The 21,597-nt window shown below is 38.6% G+C and overlaps 1 protein-coding gene across 1 annotated transcript; it reads right to left on the bottom strand.

Annotated features, from left to right (window-relative positions):
* Positions 1-651: 651 nt before the first annotated feature.
* On the bottom strand, positions 652-21,078 carry alg14 (ALG14 UDP-N-acetylglucosaminyltransferase subunit). Its single transcript, XM_052113576.1, has 4 exons — positions 20,614-21,078; positions 19,960-20,111; positions 19,389-19,511; positions 652-1,014 (listed from the first exon to the last, which is right to left on the bottom strand). The coding sequence occupies exons 1-4, from the start codon at positions 20,768-20,770 to the stop codon at positions 784-786; spliced, it is 663 nt and encodes a 220-aa protein (XP_051969536.1). The 5' UTR covers positions 20,771-21,078; the 3' UTR covers positions 652-783.
* Between the last annotated feature and the right edge of the window lie 519 nt (positions 21,079-21,597).

The following is a 21,597-nucleotide window of genomic DNA, read 5'->3' as shown; positions in this document are numbered from 1 at the left end:
TCATTCACTCTAAATGTTGACAAATTGTATGATCTTCTATTAAGTCTTCTATCAACTTAATTGGTGAAATCAGTGATTAGAAACAGTTACTAACAGGTACAAACTTTTGTCTCTCAATAACAATGTTCTCTAAAAATGTATTGCCACCACAAGTTTCTCAGTGTTCATTGCGATGTAATAAATGATGTCACATACCAGACATGTCTGATGTTATCATCCATTTACAGCTGTTCAGGAACATCACAGATGTGGGCAGACTTTATGCTAAGCAAGAAATGACTAAGTTACCTGTATGAACTTGTCTGAAGAGACACCTGCTACTTAGAGATGTATTATGTAGGAGTATTGTCTCAATGGCTCTGGAAATTGAAATAACAGGTGAATAAGTTTGACATGCCATTGCACAGAAACCACAGCCTTGAGACCTGTTGCTTCTCCATTGTCTCGTCCATCGTCTTGTCGTCAAGATCTCAATTGAACAGTACTAGAGAAGGGCCAGATGTATTGAACTTAATGGGAGAAACTAGAACGTCCAATATGAAGATTGTATATATTTTGTAAAATCTTCAGTTGAGTTTTGTTGACTTTTTTTAGGGAGTAGAACTGGTCTGATAGCCCATCCTCTTGAGTGAAAACCAGACAACATTGAGATTTAACATTCAGATGTTTATTCAGCACATCAGTAACCAGAGGAATGAAACACATCACAGTTTCACTGTGAAGAACAATATCAAAATATATGTAATTCTCAGAACAACTCTTGTTTTTCTTCTCGAGTTCTCCTCATACCAATTTTCCCAAGTAGACAGACTTTGGGTATTTGTCTTTCAATGGTACCCACTGCACAAAAAAATAATCAGACAAGTAGTAAAGGATCTTCCCAGATAGAGACAGCGTCTCCACACGACAGATGCTCTCCACGTAGACTATAAGGACCCTTTTAAGGCCCAAGATTCCCAGGAGCAACCCAGCACCACACAGTGGGACACACGTACCAGGCCCATTACACAGCACCTGAAACACACACACATATATGATCAGGTATGTAAAATTATGAATGTCTAAATTAGGCTAGTATGCATAGGCAGAGATATGACCTAATAAAGTACTGAATCTTCAGATTCTGAGAAATACGAGCTTTCTGGTTCAGTTCTGGAGAAACAGTGCAGCACAGGAAGGCAGTTAGACTACGATGGAGACGAGCCATGGGGTCTGGAGAAATCATCTTACAGCAACTGCTCAGACACATTAACACTGGAAAAATCCAGCCTCTGTCTGCTCCAAACTGAAAGTGATACGAGGCAGTAACTGTGGACAACAACTGAACTGAAAACATCAGTAGAGGTGAGGGCCTTTTCCACTCATGTATGCTTCAGTTGTTACTAGGGCTGTCTATTTCACACATTCATTTAGTGTGATTAATTATATTAAAAATAACACATTAAAAAAATTAGAATTAATCATGCTCCTTGGCCCATTCATACAAATTACATAATAAAAGTATGTATTTTCCTTTTGTTGAAGCAAGACGAGCTTGAAGTACATTTAATTCTGTGTTTTTACCAGTCGCGTCAGCAGGGGGCAGTCAGCATGCCTCAATATACCTCACAAGCAAAACAGATGGGCTGGTTTGAGTATTTCTGTAACTGCTGATCTCCTGGGATTTTCATGCACAACAGTTTCTAGTGTAAAGGGAATGGTTAAAAAAACAACCAGTGAGTTGCAGTTCTGCAGACGAAAAAGGCTTGTTGATGAGAGGAGTCAACAGATAATGGCCAGACTGGTTTGAGCTGACAGAAAGGCTACAGAAACTCAGATAACCACACTGTACAATTGTAGTGAGCAGAATAGCATTTCAGAATGCACAACATGCCAAACCTTGAGGCGGATGTGCTATAACAGCAGAAGACCACGTTGGGTTCCACATATGTCAGCCAAGAACAGAAAACAGAGGCAGCAGTGAGCCTACCATTTGTGTACCTCAGCAGAAATCCAGATTTGTCAGACCAGGCGTGGTTTATCCAATTGTCTACTCTCCAGGTTTGGTGAACTTGTGCCCACTGCAGCCTGTTTCCTGTTCTAAGCTGACAGTAGTGGTACCCGGAGGGATCTTCGGCTGCTGTGGCCCATCCGCCTAAATTTTGTTTTGAAGTGTTGTGTGTTCAGAAATTCTTTTCTGCATAACACTGTTGTAATGTGTGTTTACTTGGGTCACCTTCCTGTCAGCTTACACCAGTCTGGCCATTCTCCTCTGACCTGTCATTAACAAGCCATTTTCACCCAAAGAACTGCCGCTCGCAGGATGCTTTCCACACCATTCTCTTTTCACTCTAGATACTGTTGTGCTTGAAAATCCCAGGAGATCAGCAGTTACAGAAATATTCAAACCAGCCCATTTGACACCAGCAATCATGCCCTGGTCTAAATCACTGAGATCACATTTTTTCCCCATTCTGATGGTTGATGTGAACATTAACTGAAGCTCCTGATCCATATCTGCATGATTTTATACATTGCACTGCTGCCACATGATTGGCTGATTAGATAATCGCATGAATAAGTAGATGTACAGGTGTACCTAATAAAGTGGCCCATGAGTGTATATTAAATTACTATCTTTATTTGGGGGACTTTCTAAGCAAATATTGATATATGTGATTAATATGATTAATTTGCAGCCTTATGTAATTAATTTGATTAGTCGATTCACCATTTAGAGTATCTGCAGACAAGTTTTAAACAAACACTTTATTTTTGATGAGAACACATTTTGGGATTGTACCTATAGTCGGAAAGAACAATGTTCTTTTAGTTCACTCTTCTAAACTGTAATTAGTTGCGTAAAATGCACAACAACAGAAAACAAATTATGGGGTAAATTGACTAAACAGTTGGGAAACGTTTGCACAGTTTTATTCACCCATAATCTAGTTTAAGCAGGCACAATTATCGCTGAAATAAAGCTAGGTCTTAAGTATTTTAATTAAGTCATTATCATTCCTTTCCATGTAAACACGTCTAATTTTCAGGCCCATTATAGATTGTGCTTTATTCTCAAACCTTGTGCTATTTGCCCTGCTCAATACCGCCCGAGGAAAGCAGCCGGTAAACTAAATTTGAATTGTATTTAAATTTGATTGTGTACATTTTTTATCAATCAAGGCAGTAGTAATTTATCAAATAATGATCAAATGATGGCAAAGAGCATTATAACCTGGCATATATCTAGATGCGCTGTCTAGTGAAGCACACTTTCAGCATGTTAAAGAGATGATTCAGTCTGGATCACAGTAGTGGAGTGATGCTGTGCAGTCCCAGCAGAGCATGTCAGATCAAGGTGGTCTGCTGAATTCACCAAAATATAGTGCTCAGAATCAACCCACAAGATTAGAATTGCACCGTGCAAATTGCATTCAGCAAAAATGTTGTAGCCGCGTTTGCAACATTGCCAGATCTACATAATTCTTTTTGTGAATCTGGCGCCTAACCAGCACAGACTGCTTGTAAATAAACAGTGCATTTCATTCTTCATTCTTAATGAGTTTTTAAATTTGCACAGGGCGATGACCCACAGTTGTGCAGTGCGCTTGGCTTTTTTGCTAATTTCCAAACATTCAAAACACTCCATTTCCCATTTTGCACCAGGAGACAGATGAGTGATGAGGAAGGGCTGGGAAGGACTGGCAGGTGGGTGATATGTCTCGTCCGTGTTTACATTTCACACACACCTGCAAATTCACTTTGGGGAATGAGATCACTGTCACCCAACAGAGAATCGCTGACTTCAGCTCGGAAGGGCTGCTGGATTGTGTACTGAGATTGGAGAGCATTTGCAATGCACAGGCCAGGCTGTCAGAGCACTATTTAAATCTGTCATCAGAGTGGTGCAAATTTAAAAGGGCATTATGTGAACCTTCAACACAAAATAAATCATGGGTCAGAAAACCTCCATCTTTGGGCCGTCACATTACTGGAGCGGAAAATGGTGAACGTGCATCAGAGAAAACAGCTTCTTCCTCAAGTCTCTCTTTGTGTAAAAAGGGAAGAATAAGTTGAAGCCTTATAGTGAAAGCCTGATATTATATGGGTGACACTTTTTTAGCATCTTCCGCATTTTCCAAAAAAAACTAACATTTGACATTAACAATCCGAATGCAAATAAACCATAAAAAGCCCAGGTTAAATGCAGCTGTTTCTCTACAATTGTCTTCATTTCAAATAAAATCTGAATGAACATCACAATAGTTGCATTGGTGACATTCATAGACAACATTTTAGTTTTTCCAAAACCTACTGAGCTTTCACTTTCATTGCATCTTTTCCACACACAATATAAGTTAATAGTGACGGAGGCCTTCAGCCCCCAAAATTCCAACTGAGATCTGCTTATATGTTCCACGGAAGACAAATAAATCATTAAAGTTTGTAACGACAAGAGCAAATGATAAATCACTTTGAGTTAATGTAGAGATTTAAACTAATGTTTACATTTCAAAGGTCTTGTCATGAGTTAAGAGTCGATATTCCTGTCATAGTGAGTCGTCTTTGTGTAACAGCTGCAGACAGATGAGGACACCATGGGAAGCATTATGCACAGAGGTGTAATTACTGATGAGGTCACAAAGGTGCACAGGAAATATATCATGCCACATCTTACAGAGCAGCTCCAGGTGAGATTAAACTGTTAGCAGTTTTTCTTACTTCCTTTCTTTGACCCGAGATGAGTCAGCACAAACCAGACAGCAGGTGTTGGGTCCATAAATGACTGATGAGTTTGTTGAGTTAAACAGCAACAGAGTAGATGGTTATCTGTACAGGGATTCTGAGTAGCAAAAACTTTCCAAACAGATTTAGAAACTGAAAATAAGACAAATGACAAAGCAGGTTTGGTTAATTAGTAATATACACTCACCTAAAGGATTATTAGGAACACCTGTTCAATTTCTCATTAATGCAATTATCTAATCAACCAATCACATGGCAGTTGCTTCAATGCATTTAGGGGTGTGGTCCTGGTCAAGACAATCTCCTGAACTCCAAACTGAATGTCAGAATGGGAAAGAAAGGTGATTTAAGCCATTTTGAGCGTGGCATGGTTGTTGGTGCCAGACGGGCCGGTCTGAGTATTTCACAATCTGCTCAGTTACTGGGATTTTCACGCACAACCATTTCTAGGGTTTACAAAGAGTGGTGTGAAAAGGGAAAAACATCCAGTATGCGGCAGTCCTGTGGGCGAAAATGCCTTGTTGATGCTAGAGGTCAGAGGAGAATGGGCCGACTGATTCAAGCTGATAGAAGAGCAACTTTGCCTGAAATAACCACTCGTTACAACCGAGGTATGCAGCAAAGCATTTGTGAAGCCACAACACGCACAACCTTGAGGCGGATGGGCTACAACAGCAGAAGACCCCACCAGGTACCACTCATCTCCACTACAAATAGGAAAAAGAGGCTACAATTTGCAAGAGCTCACCAAAATTGGACAGTTGAAGACTGGAAAAATGTTGCCTGGTCTGATGAGTCTCGATTTCTGTTGAGACCTTCAGATGGTAGAGTCAGAATTTGGCGTAAACAGAATGAAAACATGGATCCATCATGCATTGTTACCACTGTGCAGGCTGGTGGTGTAATGGTGTGGGGGATGTTTTCTTGGCACACTTTAGGCCCCTTAGTGCCAATTGGGCATCGTTTAAATGCCACGGCCTACCTGAGCATTGTTTCTGACCATGTCCATCCCTTTATGTTCACCATGTACCCATCCTCTGATGGCTACTTCCAGCAGGATAATTCACCATGTCACAAAGCTCGAATCATTTCAAATTGGTTTCTTGAACATGACAATGAGTTCACTGTACTAAAATGGCCCCCACAGTCACCAGATCTCAACCCAATAGAGCAGCTTTGGGATGTGGTGGAACGGGAGCTTCGTGCCCTGGATGTGCATCCCACAAATCTCCATCAACTGCAAGATGCTATCCTATCAATATGGGCCAACATTTCTAAAGAATGCTTTCAGCACCTTGTTGAATCAATGCCACGTAGAATTAAGGCAGTTCTGAAGGCGAAAGGGGGTCAAACACAGTATTAATATGGTGTTCCTAATAATGGGTGATGTTGATCAGATGGAAGATGGCCAACTTGTAGTTGCACGATATACTTGGTGTCTCAATACCACCAGCAATTATGCAGTCAAACTTCTTCTAAGAACATGTAAGAACATATAATTTGATCTGAACATTACTACCTACGACCTAAATTACCTGACCATTATACCAAACGCTCAAACATGCCTAGACCCTCTAAAAGTAAACCAGATGCCCCTGACCCAGCATCTGTTGAAGATTGCGGGGCTCTGACTTTGGCGTCCATCGCCAAACTTCTCGAAGAAAACCGAGAAGCATTAACACTGGACTTTAAAGAAACGTTTGCAAAGCTTGAGCATAAACTGGATCGAATTCATGATACTGTTGCAGCGCATTCAGAGACGATCGGCGAACTGGAGAAAAATGCAACTCAACAAGATTCACGCTTGGCAACACTGGAAGCAAACTGTGTCAAATTAAGTGACAGCAATACCAAGCCATTTTCGAAAGTAAGTGACTTGGAATCTCGGCATCGTCGACATCATATCAGGGTGGTTGGCCTACCTGAATCCATCAAAATACAGCAACAGCCGACAGTCTTTTACTCCAAAATGCTGGCCGAGGTGTTTGGACACATCCTGGATTCCCCGCCTGAGTGCGAATGGGCTCATCGAACTCCATCTGCCAAACCACAACCAGGTCAGAGACCGCGGTCGGTCATTATCCGGCTTCACAAGTACCTCGTAAAGGAGAAAATTATCCGTGAAGCTCGGGCCACAAGAGGTCAGTTGATGTTCCAATCCCATCTCATCTCAGTTTACGAGGATTATTCACCTGAAATTGTGGCGCAACGGAAGGAATATAGAGAGGTGATGTCGGAGCTGTACAAACGCGGACTTAGACCAACGCTTCTATTCCCTGCCAAACTTTTTATCAAACTTAAGGAGGGAGGTAGGAAGTACTTTTCTTCGGTTTCAGAAGCAAAGCAATATGTTAAGACATTGCCTTAAACTGGCTGGTTGGTGACCTGTGTGGTTATTTGAATAGGCTTTGAGAACTGTTTTTTTTTTAATAATTTTTTTTTCTATTCAAAACTGCTTTGATATCTTAAATAGGTGAAAAGACCTTATATGTTCATTGAGACTAACTCCTTGATTTTTTTTTCTCTTTTTTCTTTTTCTTGATGAACAAAAATTATTCATGCATACCTAGTGATTGACTAATTAATTATACTCATAAATGTGGGTGTTGAGATTACCATCAAATGGAACAAATGTGTCAGTTTGTGCCCTACATAAATCTACTTGTGGTTGTGAGTGGGTGTGGAAGTGAGGGTGTGTGTGGGCGTGGGTGTAAATGGAGCAAGGTGCAAAAGAGAGTGCATCTAGGCAAGTGTGTATGTATTTCTTTTGATTTTTTGTTGTACTTAGGATTGAATGCTTTATGTGTATATGCCTTATCATGGATGTTGGCTGTAGGACTAGGTCTATCGCTTTTGGATGGGTTTGGATGAATTGGATGATCTTGATGGGGAGGTTCGGCATTGCAGTGACATTGGTGCATATATCACTTGCAAGCAATATGACCTAGAAAATCTTAAATACTTAAGTATGAATAATAACTTTTCGGTGGTCCATATTAATATCAGAAGCCTAGCTAAACATTATGATCAATTAGTGTCAATGCTGTCTGCATCAGGTTGTAGTTTTGATGTAACTGCTTGCAGTGAAACCTGGTTAAATGATAGGTCATACTGTGATTCTTTTAACCTTAAGGGCTATAAACTTTATTACAAGAACAGATTAGGTAGAATGGGTGGAGGTGTGTGTCTTTATGTTAAATCAAGATTCCTGGCCAATGTCTGTGACAATTTGGCCTTGGATGATGAACAAACAGATTCATTGTTTGTTGACATAAGTATTAATGCAACCAGTAATCTGGTAATCTCATTGTTGGCATAGTGTATCGCCCCCCTGATGTGAACCCTATTACTTTTACTAGTAAATTTGAGGAAACTCTTTTTGATATCAATAGGAAAAATCACAACTGTATAATCCTTGGGGATTTTAATATTGACATCTCTAGGGATGGTCCTATTAAAACATGAACACTCTTCACTCCTCCTCCTTTATACCAACTATTAATAGATATACTAGAGAAACTCACTCATCCAAGTCTATCATTGATAATATTATTACAAACATCCAAAATTCGAGGTTTGAGTCAGGTGTGGTTGTGACTGATATAACTGATCACTACCCAATCGTGTTATCTTTAAACCTGGCATCCAAACCTCCACTTAACCGCCATAAGATAAAGATCAGTGTCCTGAATGAGAGAACACTACAGCAGCTCCGTGATAACTTGGAGAGTAAGGTTTGGACTAGTGTGTATGAAACCCGTGATCCTGAGACTGCCTATGACAGTCTAATTCAAGAATTAACGGAGTCCATCCACAATACTATTCCAATGAAGACTGTCATATGCAGAAATGATGATCATCACCCTTGGCTTACTAAAGGGATTCTCAATTCTATCAAATGTAAAAATAAACTTTATAAGCTCTATCGGAAAAATCCCAATGATGACAACAAAAGCAAATATTTTAAGTTTAGAAATAGACTCACTCATATTATGAGGAACAGTAAACAAATTTACTATACTGAACATATAAATGCAGCCCAAGGTGACTCCAAAAGGACCTGGGCTGTGTTGAATAAAGTTCTAAACAGGGGCCAGAAGTCAGCTGTTACCTGAATGTTCGAATGACAATTCACCTTTATTAGCTGATAGTTTTAACGATTACTTTGTTTCAATAGGTGAAGATCTTGCCAAAAAAATCAGACCTTCCAACGAATCCTCTTTTAGACACTATCTCTATGGAAATTACATGCAATCTTTCTTTATGAAACCTACTGACAAAATTGAAATTCATAAAATTATTACAGATTTGAAGAGTTCTCATACGGGAGGGGTTGATGGAATGTGTAGTAAAATTCTGATAGCTGTTGCAGACATAATAGCACAGCCACTTACACATTGCATTAACCTATCACGTCTGTATGGCATAGTGCCAAGTATGACAAAAATAGCCAGAATTACTCCAATTTACAAATCAGGTGACAAAAATAATATGGGCAATTATCGTCCAATTTCTGTTCTACCATCTCTGTCTAAGGTATTAGAGAGAGTGGTACACATCAGGTTAAGTCATTATTTGGATAAGCTTCATATTCTAGTAAGATCACAGTATGGTTTCAGGAAAGAGAACTCTACCTTTATGGCTGTTTTAGATCTTGTTGAAAAATCAATGATTCTTTAGACCAGGGTGATTGTGGAGTTGGTGTTTTCCTTGATCTATCTAAGGCATTTGACACTATTGATTTTAATATTCTTCTAGAGAAATTACATCATTATGGTGTTAGAGGAGTAGCACTTGACTGGTTTAAAAGTTACCTATATGGTCGGAAACAATATGCGATGATTAATAACCATATATCTCAAATGAAAGAACTTAAATACGGGGTTCCCCAAGGCTCAATATTGGGCCCATTACTTTTCAACATATATATAAATGACTTTGTGAATTCCTCTCAAGTATTTCAAAAGGTGATGTTTGCAGACGACACCAATTTGTTTTTGTCACATAAAAATTCAAGTGATTTACAAATTATTTTAAATGAAGAACTACAAAAAATTGTTATCTGGTTCAAGTGCAATAAATTATCCCTCAACATTAAAAAAACTAATTATATAATGTTTCAATCAAATATAAGGGCATCAGCTACAAAACAGTTTTGCCTCAATGTAGATGATGAGGAGATACTACCAACCACTTCTACAAAGTTCTTGGGGGTTCACATTGATAAATGTCTAAACTTTAAATGTCACATTGATCACTTGACACAGAAGCTTTCAAAATATGTTGGTCTGTTCTTCAGAATACGGCATTATCTTACATTACCTGTTCTTCTTACCCTGTACAAAAACCTTGTTCGAACCTCACATTAGTTATTGTAACGTAATTTGGTGTAATACCTACCCGAGTCATTTAAATAAATTAATAAGTCTACAAAAGAAGATAATACGAGCTATATTGTGGTCTTGGTACAACACTCCTACTAGACCCCTCTTTCACCGCTTAGGTCTCCTCAAGAAGACTTAAAAGTGCAAATTTGAGCATTACAAGTAGAGGCCCAAAGATTTGGAATGAGCTAGATGGCAGGCTGAAGGTGTTGAAATCTGTATCCATCTTTAAGAAAACACTAAAAAAGGAACTTTTACGTTTATATCTATAACCTTCCCAGTAGCCTACCTAGAATACAGTTGATCTTAAAAGCACTGTCCTGATCTACTTTTTGTGTGTCTTATGTTGTATTGTGTATTTTTGTATGATATCCTTGTTATGTGACTGGTGTTTAGTTTATATGTCTCAGGCTCCCTATTATAAGCTTTGGATAGCTTCTCTGGGAGACCTGATATATATATATATATATATATATAGAATGTAATGGTGCCCAGCTGATAGACAGCTGTGCAATGTGTATAACCCTCACTCTCCTGACCTCAAAAGATGCACTAGCGATTGACACTAGAGGCTGTGGCTTTTAGCCTCCTCGTTAGCACGCCCACCTCAAAATTCTGTTTCTTTGCCCACTCTAACCATTTATTTTTATTTTTCTGTTTCAAAAGTGGATTTTTCTTTGCAATTCTTCCCATAAGTCCTGCACCCTGAGTCTTCTCTTTACTATTGTACATGAAACTGGTGTTGAGGACATGTGAGGTGTCTATTTCTGAAACTCGAGTCTCTGATGTACTTATCCTCTTGTTTAGTTTTACATCGGGCCTTCCACATCTCTTTCTGTCCTTGTTCTAGCCAGTTGTCCTTTGTCTTTGAAGACTGTAATATGTACACATTTGTATGAAATCTTCAGGGTGTTTTTGGCAATTTCAAGCATTGTATAGCCTTCATTCCTCAAAACAATGATTGACTGATGAGTTTCTAGAGAAAGCTGTTTCTTTTTTTCCATTTTGACCTAATATTGACCATAAGACATGGCAGTCTATTGCATACTGTGGCAACTCAAAAACAAACACAAAGACAATGTTAAGCTTCATTTAACAAACCAAATGGCTTTCAACTGTGTTTGATATAATGGCTAGTACCAATTTAGCAATTTAGCATGATTACTCGAGAATAAGATGTTGGAGTGATGGCTGCTGGAAATGGAGCCTGTCTAGATTTGATTAAAAATCTAGACAGATGCCACTTTGGTGAAATAAAGTACCAATTTCCTTTTGAAACAGCAAAATCTGTACATTATTCCAAACCTTTGGCTGCCAGTGTGTGTATTTATAACCTAAACTGAAAATTGTTTCTATACGAGCATTATATTTCTACATTCATATCTCAGTACATACCATAATCTATCCATCACTCCATTTCATCAACAAATGTGGGAAAACAGATTAAATATCTGTGGCTCCATCCATTGCGTTCCCTTAACAATTTCCAAATAAGGCTAAAATGAAACATATGGAGCTGAAGCACTGGGGTGCACAGTCAAACAAAACTAACGTGAAGACTCTGAGGAACAGTGAGGAGTCGCACTGGAATGCGAGGAGACGTCCAGGCCCCCGTTATTTGTTTTTGTAAATCATACAAACCAACCAACCCCCACAAAAGACTTCTCCCCATTTTTTCCACAGTAGGAGAAGCTGCATCTGTCGATTGGAGCGAATTCTTTAAATAGTTTTTCACTTTACTTTCTAATTTTGGATTTGCATGACAATTCAACTAGCTTGTCAAATGCAATGCGTTTGTCAGACATCTAGATTGCAAACAGCTGTTTTCTATTGACAAAATCTCGCTGCAAACATGTCAAATGTTAAAATATCAACCAGATGTTTTAGCAAGCTAATTTTTAAGTTAATAGAATTTTTCCATATCAAATTCTTCAGTAAATAAACAATAGAATCTAATATTTATTAAAAGTTAATTGTTTAATTTCTACGCCATTAAACGAAATCACAAAAATATGATTGTTTTCAACAGTTTTGGTTAAGATATTTAAAAACATTAATCTGCAACAAATTACTAATTATTTCTCTAAAATTGTAATCAGATTACTTTAATAATTACTTCATTGAACATGAATATCATTGCTGATTATTTTACTTTAAGTTACTTTCTAAAACACTTTTCTGCTCAACAAATTCAAAATAATGTCTATATTTCTTATTCATTTTTACACAAGTCATACACTCAGCACCTCACTTGTTTCCTTCACAGTGACTCCTTACAGGGACATAATTCATGTATTCAACATAAATAATATTTTAGAAATAAGCATAACCCTATAAATGTACTTAAAAGTAATTCAATTAATTGAAAGTCAGTAACTGTACTCTAATTACAAGAATTTTAAATGTAATGCATTACACTACTTTTTTGTTTTACTAAAAGTAATTAGATTACCGTAACTAATTAAATTTTTTTGGAAGACACCAAACACTGTTTTTCAAATCGGTTTCCCGAACAATTGTCTTCCATTGGCTGTACAAAAAAAAATACACATTGGTCGTTTGTCCCACCCCAAACTCATGGCATTGTTTCAGTCAATGTTGCTTTGTCGGGCTGGTCGAGATGCTCAAACAAACAGAGCAATGTTTGATAGCACCACAGAGACACAGTTCTTAAATTTTGGGGGAAATCAACATACAAATGACTTGCTTATATTTGTCAATGCATTTTAAGATAGGACAAAAGAAAATATTTTTCATCGAAAAAATGACACACTTTACCTTTAACTATTGTAGAGTAAAGCTTCACAGGAGTAAGACTTTCAGTCTAGACTTGTGTAACACATTTTCACCGGCCATAAATAGTGAATGGTTGTATTCATTACTAACTGCTCCTCACAGCATGCAGAATCAGGCTGAAAATGATGCTCGCTGTCTGACTTCTGGCTTGTGCTGACACATCTGGATTCCGTGAGTACCCATGACGCACTTATTTCCTTTTATGGCTATAGGAGGACTTAATCCTCCCCCTCTTCACTTCCAGTTTCCAGACTTGACCCCCCATTTACCCCAATTCCACTCTGGTATGTGGACGATCGGGTCCCGGCCCATCACCGACATGCTCAAGTTTGGTTAAATCAAACAGCTGATATTTGAATCACGTTAAAAGATGCTCCTTCACAGAGCAGACACAATGGGGGTGCCGGACCCCGTAAAGAAGATCTTAGACATTGTCTGCAGGACTAAAAAGGAAATCCTGCTGTCATGGTCCAATGGTGAATCAAAGGCCACCTGGTACCCATATTGTAATCTTAGATTTCAAATAAACAACTATTTGCGCGTGTATTCCTTCGACTGGGGGGGTGGGTGGGGATGGGCTGGGCTGGGTGGGTCGTGGGAGGTGGTTGGTTTAGGGTTAGAGCCATGATGATACAATTTGACCCTTTGCTTGGGGGGAATAGGGATAATTTGGCGGACAAAGCCCACCTCAGCATCCCCCAAGATCTAGGCCTAGGCTCATACAAAATTGAGTTGGCTCATACAAAGCTTTATGATTTGATTCCCATTGAGAAAAATTAACGAACCAACGAACTATGTTATTACGAAATGTTCCTAGGTTTAACCCCTAACCCAAGGCCAAATAACTTGCGTGTACCACGTAAGAAAAAAAACCCATCTGGGTTGAAATAGAGGAGTGGAAAGTGTATTACAGGTTACTGACGTACAGCAGTCATTTGTATTGCACAAAAAAATATGGAATGAGTAAACAAATTTGTTAACTGATGTTTCCTTTCTTAAAAAAAAAAAGTGTTGGAAAGAAGGCTAGCTAAAATTTCAAACCAAATTGTAAAGAATTTGTTTGTGATTTTAGAAAATGTTCCTCATTATAAATGGCGTCTATTAGAAGCTAGCAACACTAGAAAAACAAAAAGGCTACTTCCAACATAGTGTCATGATGTATGATATCATACAACTTGGCTCTTACGAAAAAAAAAGTCCTTTAAGACCAACTGATCGACAAACAGAATATCAAATCGATACAACACTTGCAATCGTTCATGTAATATGGCGAAATCGTAAGATATTGTACAACTTGGCTCGTACGAAAAAAACGATGACTTTTTTCCCCATTAAGACCAACTGATCAACAAACAGCATATCAAATCGATACAATACCAAACTGATACAATACTCGTAATAATTCGTGCGAGATGCCGAAATTGTAAGGTATAATACAACTTGGCTCATATGAAAAAAGGTATGACTTTTTTTCCCCCCATTAAGAACAACCGATCGACAAACAGAATATCTAATCAACACAATACGAAATCGATACAACACTCATAATAATTTGTGCCTAATACAGGTGAAACTCGAAAAATTAGAATATCGTGCAAAAGTTCATTAATTTCAGTAATTCAACTTAAAAGGTGAAACTAATATATTATATAGACTCATTACAAGCAAAGTAAGATATTTCAAGCCTTTATTTGATATAATTTTGATGATTATGGCTTACAGCTTATGAAAACCCCAAATTCAGAATCTCAGAAAATTAGAATATTACATGAAATCAATAAAAAAAAAGGATTTTAAATACAGAAATGTCGGCCCTCTGAAAAGTATAATCATGCATATGTACTCAGTACTTGGTTTGGGCCCCTTTTGCATTAATTACTGCCTCAATGCGGCGTGGCATGGATGCTATCAGCCTGTGGCACTGCTGAGGTGTTATGGAAGACCAAGATGCTTCAATAGCGGCCTTCAGCTCTTCTGCATTGTTTGGTCTCATGTCTCTCATCTTTCTCTTGGCAATGCCCCATAGATTCTCTATGGGGTTCAGGTCAGGCGAGTTTGCTGGCCAATCAAGCACAGTAATACCATGGTCATTGAACCAGGTTTTGGTACTTCTGGCAGTGTGGGCAGGTGCCTGCTGGAAAATGAAGTCAGCATCTCCATAAAGCTTGTCTGCTGAAGGAAGCATGAAGTGCTCTAAAATGTCCCGGTAGACGGCTGCGTTGACTCTGGACTTAATAAAGCACAGTGGACCAACACCAGCCGATGACATGGCTCCCCAAACCAACACACTAGACTTCAAGCATCTTGGATTGTGTGCCTCTCCATTCTTCCTCCAGACTCTAGGACCTTGGTTTCAAAATGAGATGCAAAATTTGCTCTCATCAGAAAAGAGGACTTTGGACCACTGAGCAACAGACCAGTTCTTTTTTTCTTTAGCCCAGGTAAGACGTTTGACATTTGAAGCCCATGTCCAGGACCCGTCTGTGTGTGGTGGCTCTTGATGCAGTAACTCCAGCCTCAGTCCACTCCTTGTGAAGCTCCCCCACACATTTGAATGGCCTTTTCCTGACAATCCTCTCCAGGCTACGGTCATCCCTGCTGCTTGTGCACCTTTTTCTTCCACACTTTTCCCTTCCACTTAACTTTCTATTAATGTGCTTTGATACAGCACTTTGAGAACATCCAACTTCTTTTGTAATTACCTTTTGAGGCTTTCCCTCCTTGTGGAGGGTGTCAATGATGGTTTTCTACACAACTGTCAGGTCAGCAGTCTTCCCCATGATTGTGAATTCAACTGAACCAGACTGAGAGACCATTTAAAGGCTCAGGAACCCTTTGCAGGTGTTTAGCTGATTAGAGTGTGACACATTGAGCCTACAATACTGAACCTTTTCACAATATTCTAATTTTCTGAGATTCTGAATTTGGGGTTTTCATAAGCTGTAAGCCATAATCATCAAAATTATATCAAATAAAGGCTTGAAATATCTTACTTTGCTTGTAATGAGTCTATATAATATATTAGTTTCACCTTTTAAGTTGAATTACTGAAATTAATGAACTTTTGCACTATATTCTAATTTTTCGAGTTTCACCTGTAATTTGTAGGCCCCTCTATTCTTCTTACCACAATTGTCAGATGGGCTGGTTTGAGTATTTCTGTAACTGCTGATCTCCTGGGATTTTCACACACACAACAGTCTCTAGAATTTACTAGGAATGGTGCCAAAAATAAAAAACATCCAGTGAGTGGCAGTTCTGTGGATGGAAATGCCTTGTTGATGAGAGAGGTCAACAGAGAATGGCCAGACTGGTTCAAACTGACAAAAGTCTATGGTAACTCAGATAACCACTCTGTACAACTGTGGTGAGGAAAATAGCATCTAAGAATGCTATTCTGAGATGCGGTTTGGCACTGTTTTGGCAGCACGAGGGGGACCTACACAATATTAGGCAGGTGGTTTAAATGTTGTGGCTGTTCGGTGTATGATGTTGCCATTTACAAACCTAATGGGAAGTAAAATTGTGGGACATGCTTTGTTCTGTCTCAAGAATCATCACAGGATGTTTGGCAACAGATACAAATAAATCAAAAAGCCCACGATGGTTCTTTCACCTTCTAGAAAACTGGGCTGATGTTAAAAGTGGAAAATGATGTCACTGTGAGAGAGGGTGCTAATAAGAGATTATCTAAAAGGTAGTGCGTCCGCCCGTAAAAGCGTTGAACTCCACAGCTCAAGTAATGCAGCACAGGCTGCTTAGTCATGCTCCGCCTCCCCTCGACGACCACAGTGGCAACACAGAAACCTGATGCTGCTCAGCCCCCGCCCTCTTGAGGACGTGTGAGAGGAGTCGAGCAACTGGGCTGAGGAGCCAGTAAGGTCTCGCCACAACCAGAGAACAAGACCCCTCCACGGCTCCTCACAAAACCCTTCATTACACAACCATAGTAGGAGATGGAGGAGGAGGATAGAGGGGCCCTGGATTACTCCTCATTCCTGAAAAACAGCTTAAACACTGTCTATCTCTCTTTTACTAATTCAATCCCCTCCCTTCATTGTTTTCCATGCCTCTGTCTTTCTCTTGCTGAAGAAAAGCTGACAAACAGCAGGATTAGGGTTTGTTTATACAGCACATAGTCTAGCAGCAGTAATGTGATGATAGTCTTATCACCTGCTGAAGGAAAAAATGCCTCAATCACCTGTTTAAACATTCACTGGTGCTGCTGTTTTGATTGTGGAAATATACAGAGAGCAAAACAACTGCTGCAGAGTTAATAACTAGGTTTTGGATTTCAAGGCAGTTTTAACAGGCTTACATGTTTTCAGAAAGTCTTTGAAGGTGTGCATTTTGGACTAGATTTCACAGATGATATGATCTGCACTATATATACACTCACCTAAAGGATTATTAGGAACACCATACTAATACTGTGTTTGACCCCCTTTCATCTTCAGAACTGCCTTAATTCTACGTGGCATTGATTCAACAAGGTGCTGAAAGCATTCTTTAGAAATGTTGGCCCATATTGATAGGATAGCATCTTGCAGTTGATGGAGATTTGTGGGATGCACATCCAGGGCACGAAGCTCCCGTTCCACCACATCCCAAAGATGCTCTATTGGGTTGAGATCTGGTGACTGTGGGGGCCATTTTAGTACAGTGAACTCATTGTCATGTTCAAGAAACCAATTTGAAATGATTCGAGCTTTGTGACATGGTGCATTATCCTAGTAGCCATCATGGGTACATGGTGGCCATAAAGGGATGGACATGGTCTGAAACAATGCTCAGGTAGGCCGTGGCATTTAAACAATGCCCAATTGGCACTAAGGGGCCTAAAGTGTGCCAAGAAAACATCCCCCACACCATTACACCACCACCACCAGCCTGCACAGTGGTAACAAGGCATGATGGATCCATGTTCTCATTCTGTTTACGCCAAATTCTGACTCTACCATCTGAATGTCTCAACAGAAATCGAGACTCATCAGACAAGGCAACATTTTTCCAGTCTTCAACTGTCCAATTTTGGTGAGCTCTTGCAAATTGTAGCCTCTTTTTCCTATTTGTAGTGGAGATGAGTGGTACCGGTGGGATCTTCTGCTGTTGTAGCCCATCCGCCTCAAGGTTGTGCGTGTTGTGGCTTCACAAATGCTTTGCTGCATACCTCGGTTGTAGCGAGTGGTTATTTCAGGCAAAGTTGCTCTTCTATCAGCTTGAATCAGTCGGCCCATTCTCCTCTGACCTCTAGCATCAACAAGGCATTTTCAGCCCACAGGACTGCCGCATACTGGATGTTTTTCCCTTTTCACACCATTCTTTGTAAACCCTAGAAATGGTTGTGCGTGAAAATCCCAGTAACTGAGCAGATTGTGAAATACTCAGACCGGCCCATCTGGCACCAACAACCATGCCACGCTCAAAATGGCTTAAATCACCTTTCTTTCCCATTCTGACATTCAGTTTGGAGTTCAGGAGATTGTCTTGACCAGGACCACACCCCTAAATGCATTGAAGCAACTGCCATGTGATTGGTTGATTAGATAATTGCATTAATGGGAAATTGAACAGGTGTTCCTAATAATCCTTTAGGTGAGTGTATATATATTATATATATATATAAAATAGAGGGTGGAGATGTTTATATAAAATTTGTTGTACCAAACAGTACGCAGGATGTTGGAATTCTCTAGGTTACTAGATGTCCAAAAGACACCACTGTGTTAAAGACACAGAAATGCTGTTTATATTGTTTATACATTAAACAAAACAACAGAATCGATCATATTCTTACATGTGTTGGAATGAAGAGTGACATTCTAAAGAATATATATATTTTTTTTAATTGATACATTACACAGTAATTTGACTGAAGACTGTGAAGACTGTGAATCAGAATTGAGGCAAACGATTATCACACCTAATAGCATTTGTGTAAGTGAACAGAACTGCTTATATAACATCTCATAATGAACTCATTATGATACTGTCAACTCTTTATTTACTATCGTCTTTAATAAGAAATGAATCAATACATAAATTAATTAGCGTTAGGTTATTAGCTTTCACTAACCTTGGAGCAAATGTAGGTGTCTCTGCTGATGTTATTAGTGTTCATTTGGGAATGACGGCTGACACAGTTTAATCCATAGCATGCTCTTCTCAAGATTATTGTTCATTATTGTGTAATTTTGTTCATTTTCGTTAATGATGCCTGATGCATTAACTAATGTAAACAAATGGAATGGAACCTTGTTGTAAAGTGTTGCCAACTTCTCTACTTAAACCTTTTTAAACGTATTAGCATTTACAAGAAAAAGGGACTTTTTGCACCCAAAATAGAGCTGATTTAATTCATAAATATGTTATGAATGTTCTATTCCTGGAAGGCATTGCACAGACGTCCTGAACAGAGGAAATGAATACTTAATGAGGACATGATGGAGGGATGAATGGGAGGAGGAGAGCAAGACGACCCACCATATCTGGCTGGAGTCTGAAGACCAAGGGGACAGAGGACATCAGAGCCCTTAGAGAACTCAGAACAGAGGAACTCCAGGACTGACGCACCTCGCGACTACGAGGAATCCGGTGAAGAGTGAACTGTCATTTGAACAGAAAAGGAATGTGAGAATGAGCAAAGTTGTGATGGGAATATTAAAGGGATAGTCTCATTTACTCAACCTCATGTGGTTTCAAACCTGTATGAAATGGCATCTGAGGCTGTCAATCTGTCAACGTCTCCTTTTGCATAACATGGAAGAGAGAAAGTCACACGGGTTTGGAACAACATGAGGGTGAGTAAATGGTGACAGAATTTTTCATGTTTAGGTGAACTATCCATTGAAGGAAGGAATAAAATTGATCAACTAACAATTAATTAACTGATAAAGTGGTGGTGACTACATGGTTAGGGCTTTGGGATGCAGGATGTAAGGATGCAAGTTTAGTGTTGTATGAGGTCTATACGTAGGATCTGCTGCTGTCTGCTGGTCACAAGAAGACATTACACACTGATGCAAAAAGAGCACTTGAGTAAAAAAGAAATCACCTGAGTGCCAGAACCACTTTTTAACCTCTCAGCTTCAAATGCTCGGATCTTGTCTTCACTCATTTTGTCCGTGTCTGCGATCACATAGTGTCGAGGGTTATAAGACTGTGATAAACTACCCATCAGGCGGATGATTTCTGTTGTGTGTCCTCCTAACAGATATAGAGGGAAATCAAAGAAATATTTTAAAGGAATAATAATAATGCATTATATAATAACAATAAATATTAATAAAACATATTTGTATTAAGCTAGTAGCTCAAAGAAAAATGTGACAAATGTATACAAAATATGCTAAAGAAATATATTATAATAAATATACTACAAATAATATTTTTTTTATCTGTAATAATGATAATAATAGCGATAAATCATTAAATAATAACAAAACACGTTATTTGAAAAGCTATTTAAAAAAGCAAGAAGCTCAAAGAAATAAAAAATAAATATAATTAAATATAAATATAGTATTTATTATCACTGCAGAGGGGGTTTGTTATTATACATTTAATATAAATAAAATATAAATACATAACAAATATTATAAATATTATTATTTATTATAATAAATAAATTATATAAATAGAAACACACAGTTTCATCTGTGGGTACAGCTGATGAAATTGATAAATCCAGTCTGGTTTTAGCTCTTACCTGATCCAGCCACCACCAGCACTGAGACAGATCCTTTCTGTCCTGGTTTATATTCAGATCCATTCCGTAATATCACAAATAACCGCAAAATAAACACTGATATTAAAATAGCACCAGCGAGAATGACACCACACACCGTTCCACAGAATAATGCCATCAGTCTGGTTCATAAACTAAACGCTACGGAATTAATGGCACCAAACTTTAAGAATGACTCTCAAAACATGAACACAATCATATTCAATAAGAGTAACGCGCAAATGTATAGTTTAAAAGTGTTTATAAACTAATATTGTAAGTATTAGCTGTGAGAACAGATCAGTATACCTTTAACAACAGTGCAGCCACTACGGCGAGTCAGAGAGGACAAGCGTTTTACGACAGTTTGGAACAGGCGTTTAGAAACAGCACCATCAACGGGTTGCTCTAAAAATTATTAATTCATCACAAATTTCTTCGACCACACATGCATGAACAGAGATGTTCTTGAGAAATTGGGCTCAAGTTTACATTGCAATTAAAGGTGCATTCAGCCATTGTTTACGTCTGTCGAAGCAGCTTACACTGGCTTACACTGATAGTGCATAATTCAAACACAGTAGTTTTTAGTTACCAATGTCATTGTAGAAATTCACTATGAATTATTCAATCCATTAATAAATGTGTCAAATAACAGGGCAGTTTCTGATATTAAGAAAGCCGTATTTAGCTGGTCATGTGATTCTAACATGGCTGCCCCCATGAGGCACCCCTGCTCCATGTTGAATAAAACAGATTTTATGAGGTTACTGATTTGACTGAACTCTTCATCTCACATTCATGATCATTATGTTACACATATATTTTATAATTACTATTCATGTCTTTTGAACTAGAACTTTTTAAATGAGGAAAACTTTACTAAGGGAACAACTAAGTGTTTTTGTTTTTAGCTTTACTAAAAAGAGTTACTTAAACCAGTGATCTAAAAAAAAAAAACACACA

Source organism: Xyrauchen texanus, chromosome 41, assembly GCF_025860055.1.
Source record: "Xyrauchen texanus isolate HMW12.3.18 chromosome 41, RBS_HiC_50CHRs, whole genome shotgun sequence".
Taxonomy (NCBI): domain Eukaryota; kingdom Metazoa; phylum Chordata; class Actinopteri; order Cypriniformes; family Catostomidae; genus Xyrauchen; species Xyrauchen texanus.
This window is presented reverse-complemented; position numbering and strand designations above follow the sequence as displayed.

What these genes read in the sequence shown, in the direction of transcription:
- alg14 (XM_052113576.1), bottom strand. Translation starts at nt 20,770, where the DNA reads ATGGCATTATTCTGTGGAACGGTGTGTGGTGTCATTCTCGCTGGTGCT. An exon ending in AAAGTGGTTCTGGCACTCAG is followed by an intron (nt 19,512 to 19,959) that starts GTGATTTCTTTT and finishes TTCAAATGACAG; the next exon opens with TTCACTCTTCACCGGATTCC. An exon ending in TCAGACTCCAGCCAGATATG is followed by an intron (nt 1,015 to 19,388) that starts GTGGGTCGTCTT and finishes TGTGTGTTTCAG; the next exon opens with GTGCTGTGTAATGGGCCTGG.